Source organism: Centruroides sculpturatus, unplaced genomic scaffold, assembly GCF_000671375.1.
Source record: "Centruroides sculpturatus isolate CEXI.00-Female unplaced genomic scaffold, Cexi_2.0 scaffold244, whole genome shotgun sequence".
Taxonomy (NCBI): Eukaryota; Metazoa; Arthropoda; class Arachnida; order Scorpiones; family Buthidae; genus Centruroides; species Centruroides sculpturatus.
The window spans coordinates 83685-92677 of NW_019384450.1; the positions used below are offsets into that span (position 1 = coordinate 83685).

General features: G+C 30.3%; 1 protein-coding gene across 1 annotated transcript; it reads right to left on the reverse strand.

The window, feature by feature from the left end:
* Positions 1 to 3573: 3573 nt before the first annotated feature.
* Positions 3574 to 5206, reverse strand: LOC111620533 (zinc finger and BTB domain-containing protein 49-like). Its single transcript, XM_023362459.1, has 2 exons — positions 5048 to 5206; positions 3574 to 4718 (listed from the first exon to the last, which is right to left on the reverse strand). Exon 2 carries the CDS (start codon positions 4698 to 4700, stop codon positions 3912 to 3914), a length of 789 nt encoding a protein of 262 aa, XP_023218227.1. The 5' UTR covers positions 4701 to 4718; positions 5048 to 5206; the 3' UTR covers positions 3574 to 3911.
* Between the last annotated feature and the right edge of the window lie 3787 nt (positions 5207 to 8993).

Below are 8993 nucleotides of genomic sequence, written 5' to 3' on the forward strand. Positions count from 1 at the left end.
TCTGCTGTTATATTGTTGTTGTAGACTCATTTGAACAATTATATATATATATATATATAATTGTTATTCTAATACTGCATGTTTGGAATCATTTCTTTATGTTTATTTATTTTCAACTTGTTTTTCTGACGATGTAAAAATAACTAAAAGTAAAGAACGAAATAAATTGTTTTCTTTTTTTAATTAGAAACGGGCTGTTTCATTGGTAGAAAACACTAGGATATTTTGCTCATCTTGCAGCTCATTATTTACACACTTTTTTCTGTGGTAATACCTAGCGATTTTCAGCCGCGCAGACGACGGCAACTGCAACAAGTGCAAGTTAAGCACGTCCTGTCATTGACATATTGTTCGTCTGCGTTGCAACTCGAAAACACCTAACCTTATAGTAAACCAATACAATTTCAGTAGCTTGTTCTTGACTACAGTTTTTGTGAGTTTACCAGTGGTTTTATTTCTACTTCAGGGTATTAACGGAATTTTAGCCACTTTTCTTATTAAAATGCACCCAGTTTCTTTAATACAACGAATGAAAGAAAAAAGGCGATGATTTGTTAAAGCTGGCAAGAATACACAAAGAGATAAAATCTTTAAAAAAACGAAGAATTAAAACCCAACAGACAATTGTGAGCCCGAATAAACTCGATCAATCTCGATTTTGTAAAAGTATCAATTCTCTTACTTTCTGCCATAATGAACTATTTCAATGTTGCCACATTATGATTTAAGGCGTTTGCTGACTGGATGCGTGTTTGCAATCTGCGCGAGTAGAACAAGTTTTTTGTTTCTTGTCGCGATTGCAGTCGTATCGGTTTTCGAAAGCGGGTTACTAGTTAACAAGAACAGCCATCGTGGTTGCAGTTGCATACGCAACTGAAAATTGCTAGGTTATACCACTGCTTTGTTAATCGCTTTTTAGAACACTTTCTTTCATGAGACTCTTTCTTCCGAGAAATCGAAATCTATTTTGGGAGTCATCATACCTTGAAAAAGACTCAAAACATCGTCTTGTTAGTTTACCTTTTCTTTTTTTCCTAGAAAGAACATTTTCGGACATAATCTAACGAACTTCTTTCTGCATGTCCAAACCTTCTCAATTTTCTTTAGAATTTTGTTACAGATTTTTTTAAACTTTCCAAATCCTACTTATTTGATGTAAGTAACGAAGAGTAAAATCTCGGTATAACGTCAGCATGCTAAAATGAAATCAAACGCGTGTACAGTTTTTTAACAATTTATATAATTTTTTAGGGCATGTTGTCTGGTGAAGTTAATTTAATGCATTTTGATAATGAAATCAATAAACATTCAATAAACATTTGAAAATAATAACGGACAATAATATATTTGTTTTTATTCCAATTTTTTAAGTAGGTCATTAATTTTATATCAAAACGCTACATTAATTTATATTCTTAAGAAAAAATATACAAAAAAATATGAAACTTGCTAACGAAGTAATATTAGCAATGTCGCCTGATTACTCGCGCAAGTAAAATTACGATTTACGACCGGATGGACGAGCAGTCAAGGTGGCAGCCTACCGCTCTGGAAACTTGGGGTTGAATTAGGATGTATCAAAATTTCCCAAGAATTTTTCCAGGTAGTCTGTCTGAATATACCAGGCTCTAACTTTCACCACCGGCCATATCATTGTGAGCTTGACAAAGCCAATAAGAGACATGCTATAAGATGCTTTTTTTAGTGCCCTCAGGAAAAAGATGGTTTTAAACAAAGTACAGTAACAAAGTGCTAGAAGCTGAATTTCGCGTATTTTCTGTAAATGCATGTACCGACATCTCTGTGTGCTAATTTTAAAGTGTTTACTTTTATATCTTAGCTCGGTTTTTTTTTTGCTTTTCACACTGTAAAATATTGTTTTGGCTATTAAAGTATATTCTTGTTTAAGATGAAATTTTAGAAGGTGATAAGGCAAATTTTTGGATAAACAATAATGGTATCTACTTGTATTTCAGTCACATATTTTCATTTATACATTAATTAATAAAACATTAAGTAAAGAAAAAAAAACATTTCATATTGGAAATTTATTCTTTTGTTCTACGTAATGACAATTAATTGTATCGCAAAGTGCCGATGCAAATATGTACTGTTTTAACTAAATACTAGAAAAGAAAAAAAATCTATTAGAACTGACAGTATACAATTATTAAGTAACGGTTTTGTTATATTTCCATTAATGAAAAAAAATTTTATGTATTTCCCACGCTGTGTGTATTTTATAAGTGACGGTTTAGACATACAAAGTAGTTAAATTATTCTCGTTTTATACAATTTTATTTTATATAAAAATTTATTTTTTAATACAATAAGTGAATGTTATAATCTAATTATAAAAATTGCTTTCATGCAGTTCTGTCCTACAAGTTTATTTTGCCCTGTCTTAATTTTTGTTAGCATTAGTTAAAAGAAAACCTAGGCGCCCGTAAAATGGTGCTTATTGTGGAACTTCTACTGTACACTTTCGTACCCTAGATTGTTCGGGCCAAACCTGGCCAAGAGCAATTACATTGTCTGCTTCATTGTCTATTCATAAATACACCTTTGCATACAGTCCGTTTTATATAAACTAGTTAGTCTTTAGTTTGGTTATTCGAGTAAATTAAATTATTTACTAAACAATGCGTCTGTATTAACGCGAACGCTTCTCTTAACTTGAATATAATTTTAAAGCAGTTAAGTAGTAGTATAAAAAAATTTTATTTAAAATCAAGATTTGCCAAAAAACTGAAATTATTACTAAATTTCTTAAAAATTTCAAACAAAATTAGAACTATTGTGTATCAAGTAAAATTCAAAATTATATTAATATATCATAAACATAACTATAACACCTTTTCAGCAATTGAACCGAAGCTCAACGAATGCTGTGAACAATCACATTTTTGTATTGCTCTATGTAAATTAAAAATGGTCGTGTATGTATAAATAATACTTAAATATTTTAAATTTAAACTAAAAACATCACAATGAAATTGAGACGGAGCCAGAAAGAAAGAGGTAATCCGTGCACTTTCTGTGAAATCAGCAATGTTGGCTAATTAGTTCTTGTAACTGTAATGATAGAAGTGACCCGAAATCGATCAGGACCGTCGATAGAGATAATATTTTAAAGTACTGCATCAATTTATATTATTCGAATTATATCTTTGGTACAAATTTAAGCAAAGTGACTGTTATCGACGTGCATGATCGTCTGCAGAAAATTATTTACGGGGAGTATAAAGCTAGAAATAAATTACAGAAGTTTATTAGTTAGTTATTTCATATCTCATGGCTTTTTTAAGACAGACAAGAAATTTTACAAACACAAAGCGTTCCACGTCCAGAATGTAAAAATGCATCTCTATTATTACGATAATTATTTGTGAATTTTTTTTTATTTTTAGTTAAGATCAAGTGCTCCATTTGCCCTTCTGCAAATGCCCATGTCCACTATTACCTGGATTTCGTTACTGCTCCAAGGCAAGCTATATCACTTTGGTCAGTTCTATTGGTTATAATACATTTCAGCACTCGCGCTATGTTTATGCCGTCATGTAGACCTAATATGGGGATGTCTCCAGTTGATGAAATGAATGAAGTTAATTTTCATTTCATTTAAATTCGTTTTATTGTAAAATTATATAAAATACAAATACACAATAAAATCGGTTAAAATTATATAAAATATTTTTGAATATCAATAAAATGTTTAAATCGTTCTTTTTATCAGTGCGTTCGCTTTACAGAGTTTCACAATTATTCTGACATATTTACAAAATTGTCGTTTGCGAAATTGTATGCGGATATTTGATGTATTCTTGTATTTCTGTTCAGTTTAACTTTGCTTCGTTTCTCCAAAGTTGAACTCGATAAAGAAAGAGGTTAAGTATGTAAATTAGCGGGTTTTAAAGTAAGAAAGTTCTCGTTTGCATCATCGCTCCTTCCTGAACATGAGATGAAGATGGTCCTGTTTCTATCGTCACTTCTTCCTGAACATGAGCTGAAAATGGTTCTGCTTCTATTGTCACTTCTTCCTGAATGTCAGCTGAACATGGTCCTGCTTCTATCGTCACTTCTTCCTGAACATGAGCTGAAAATGGTCCTGCTTCTATCGTCACTTCTTCCTGAACCTCAGCTGAAGAAGATTCCACTTGTTTTACTTTTTCCACCGAACTGCAAATTTTCAAAGTTTTTGATGTTTTCTTTATTTTATTCGAAGTTTGAGTTTGTGGAAGAGAGTAATTATGAAAGCTTAACACAATTTGAGCTGAAGAAGATCCTGCTTCTGTTTCTTCTTTTTTTACATGTTTATTTCGGTTCGGTGCTTCTATCAGATGAGATTTTTTGTGCAATTCATATTTGCGTTTATTCATAAATCTTCTTTGACATGAATTGCAGTAAAAGTAAGACTTGTGAATTGCTTTATGTCTATTAAACTTTCCAATATTGTTGAAAGTACAAAAACAAAATTTACACTGAAACTTTTTTTCTCTTGTGTGCAACTTCTTGTGAAAACGCAATTTTCTTTTAGTTTTAAATTTTTCACCGCATACACTACATGGAAGAAGTCTTAAATACAAGTGTTTTTTTATGTGCTTTCTCCAATTTGATCTATTTGAGAAAAAACTTGGGCAGAATCTACACTTGTAATCTTTTAGTACACGAGGTCTGCCACGGCGGGATTTATCTTCCATTTTCTATACTTGGAGGTTCTGTATAAAGTCAAACTACATTTCAGTTACGAATGTAAATTTTGAACATTAATTTTAAACTATAATCTAACGAGAATTTTATATAGCAATGAATACAGAATCGAAACAAATTAGTCATCAATTAAGAAGTAGGACGTGCATAATAAAGATCTTATTCAAAAGTCAATACAACATAGGTGAAAATAATGATTTTCTTTTACTTTTCACTAAGATCTCCTCTCTTTGCAAATCAGAAACTACACTAATATAACAAGATTTATTAATAAACAATGTCCAAGTAGACAATATATAAACAAATAGTAATACATAAATGTGATTTTTATACTCACAAGACTTTTCTTTTACATCGAGCACGATTGCAAGCTTCTTCACACGTATCGGTTTAACTGCTGTTTAAACTAATTACCATAAAGTTTCATTGGGTTTACGATTAATTATTAAAATTTCGAATTCTATGCTAACAAAGTGCAATTTTTACTTGGGCTTCGTATAAAAATTAATAAATCATTATTTTGGAATTTTTGTCAGAAGATTGTTTTATCCTATTATGAATTTACATAATTTGTTAGTTTATTTAAATAGCCTCAATACAAAATTTAGTACTGTGTTTCCTTTGTTGAAATTATTTAAAATTTTTTAACTGAATTAAACAACTACCATATTACATAATAATTTGTTTAAAAATATTTCTTGAAGTCATGAAAGGTATTGATTATAAATTACGCGCGTGGCAGGGTGAGGCGAAATTAATACAGCTGGCTGCTCACTAGTAGTAAATCGGTTCTGTTCCCTGAACACTAGGACGAGGCGCGAGCCTACGACCATTCGATCGCTTGTTCGCGCTTAGCCTGGACAGTCTGGAAACATGGAGTTTTCCGCGTTTTTTCCATGTTTGTAACGCTTGAATAGGAGTCAGTTACCCTTAAAAAACCTCTCGAAAGACATTATTTTTCACGCACCAACAATCATAAAGGCATACTGCTATTATTACATAAAAATTACGTCTTAAAATTACACTTTACCGCAGAGCTATATAGCCTACAAGCTCATTCCAAACCGGCCGATACAAGACAAGATACAGCTTGCTAAACAAACTATAGCGCAGCTTGGCCTATGTGGCCCTTGCGCAAAAAACACACCAACAAACCATCCAAACCAACCTAAGCAAACCAATAAGATACCTCGTTTGAAATAAAACAGAGTACAGTAGACCCTCCTATAATTACGGTCTCTATAATTACGATTCCTATAAAACTGCGAAAAAATTGCGACGGTATCTGTAAAAACCGGTAAAAACTCCTATAATTAAAATTCTAAATAATCTGAAAATAGTATATAAAATCCTTAATAATCTAAAATAGTACATAATGTAAAATAGTATATGAAATTCTGAATAATCTAAAATAGTATATAAAATCTTAAATAATCTAAAATATTATATAGACTTCTATATAATCTGAAAATAGTATATAACATTCTAAGTAATCTAAAATAGTATATAAAATCCTAAATAATGTAAAATAGTATATAAAATTTTAATTAATCTAAAATACTATACAAAATCCTAAATAATCTAAAATAGTATATAAAATCCTTAATAATCTAAAATAGTATATAAAATCTCAAATAATTATCGTCACTTCTTCCTGAACATGAGATGAAGATGTTCCTGCTTCTATCGTCACTTCTTCCTGAACATGAGCTGAAAATGGTCCTGCTTCTATCGTCACTTCTTCCTGAACATGAGCTGAAAATGGTCCTGCTTCTATCGTCACTTCTTCCTGAACCTCAGCTGAAGAAGATTCCACTTGTTTTACTTTTTCCACCGAACTGCAAATTTTCAAAGTTTTTGATGTTTTCTTTATTTTATTCGAAGTTTGAGTTTGTGGAAGAGAGTAATTATGAAAGCTTAACACAATTTGAGCTGAAGAAGATCCTGCTTCTGTTTCTTCTTTTTTTACATGTTTATTTCGGTTCGGTGCTTCTATCAGATGAGATTTTTTGTGCAATTCATATTTGCGTTTATTCATAAATCTTCTTTGACATGAATTGCAGTAAAAGTAAGACTTGTGNACATTGTGCTCTGGAGGAAACAATTTGTATCACTCTTGCTACGGATATAATTTGTAATCTGGAATTTTTTGCACACCTTTTTAATACGTATTTAATTACGACTCGCAAAAATATCAAATTTTGAAAAATGGCTCGGACTATCAAGGAGCTTGGCCACCCTGGGTATATAGAATCCTAAATAATCTAAAATATTATATAGAATCGTAAATAATCTAAAATATTATATAAAATCCTGAATAATCTAAAATATTATATAGAATCCTGAATAATCTAAAATGGAATATTAGAAACCTAGTTCTTCACTGTAAGCCGTGAAAATCTCAATTTCTAATATACTATTTCAGATACGATGTTTTGCATTCTTATTATTTACTGTTAGGATTCAGGTTTATTCACAGTAAGCCATAAATAATCCTTTTTTTTCTCTGGCACAAACAAAATTTCCAAAATTTCTTTTTTAGTGTACGTTTTAAGGATTTACCCTAACTGTGTACAAAATTTCGACTTTCAACTCTTAACCATTTGGGATTTGTGCCTATTATAATTATTATTAACACATCTAAATTACATTATAGTAGCTGTTACCTGTGACATTGCCTGCAGAGGTTTTGCAAGCAAACCCCATTTACATTCAGTATTTCAACAACCATGGTATTTGTTATATATCATCTACAACTAAGAATAATGAGAATTGCTGAGAATCAAACGAACTGTTTTCAATTTGATCAATTTTCTGGAACATTTACAATCGTTCTATAATCAAACCAATATGCAATAGCAAAATCGAATTTAAAACGGTTCGAACATTTGGTAAAAATATCGAAATATGTGAAAATTTTTATAACAATGTCTGATATCTTATCAATTTAAGGGAAAGTATGGAATCAATTTCAAAAGCCGTTTTTCCAATTAAACCATAATGCTCTCACTCTCCCTTGGCGGCGGAATTTCGAAAAATTCCTTCTCAGTGTCATTCCATGGCATACACTACTTAAACGCAGATAAAAACAAAAAATCGCATCTTAAATAGTACAGTAGAAACCGTTTTTTTCAATTAAGCCTTAATTTTCTTTCTCTCCCCCGCGGGGGAATTTCAGAAAATCCCTTTTTAGCATGCATTGCCATAGCATACCCTACTTAAATGCAGATGAACACAAAAAATCGCATATAAAATAGTACAGTAGAAGCTGTTTTTCCAATGAAGCCTTAATCTTCTTCCTCTCCCCCCGCGGGGGAATTCGGAAAATCCCTTCTTAGTGTGCGTTTTCATGACGTACCCTAACTGTGTACAAAATTTCACCGCTTTAGGTTAAGCGGTTTGCTCTGGACGATAATAAATCAGTCAGTGAGTGAGTCATTCAGACAGTCAGGACAAGCAATTTTATATATTTAGATAAGATTATTATTGTTTAATATTTTAGTCCTTTTGTTATCTTATCAAATATTTTAAATGTTTCTTACTTGTTTTTACTGTTTTATTTTGATGTATTTTACTTTTATTTATCTGAGTTATACCGTTAAGTAAGATTGGAAATCTTGTGTCATATGCATACATGTACAATTATCGAATTTAAATAAATAAGTAAAATTCGTTACGTTATTTGTGTTGTTAGTTAAGAGTTTCTTTTGTTCAAAAAGAATTATATTTTAATTTTAATTAATTTTCGATTCTATCTGTTTTCAGTATTTTTTGAAGCGAAATATAATTATTTGATCGAAATTTTCAATCAAAAATTCCAATTTTCTTAAAATGTCATTTTATAAAAGTTATATTTATTAAATTTCAATCCGTGCAATTTTAATACTTAATAATACATTTTAAAAATTTTCAAACATTTTAACCTATCGCTAAACAAACTTCTACAAAACTTGACAATTACGTTTACATTATTTTAACATAACGTCATAAATTTATTACAACATTAACGATTGGATTTCTATATATCAATTACTTTTTCGACTACATTTAATTTTTTAGGATTACAGGCAACAATATAACAAAATATTTTTGCAAAACTTTAACAAAATACTAAACGAAATATAATTCTTAAGAAAAATCATAGAATTTAACAAAAAATGACATATTATATTTACTAAATTACTGTGGCAATCTTATAAGTGGTATTTTTCGGTAAACTTTCAGATATATTTCATTTATAAGATTACATAAGTAATTTCACAGTAACACGTTTTTTAATTTTT

Excerpts from the sequence above, each read along its gene's own strand:
- LOC111620533 (XM_023362459.1), bottom strand. The coding sequence starts at position 4,700 with ATGGAAGATAAATCCCGCCGTGGCAGACCTCGTGTACTAAAAGATTAC.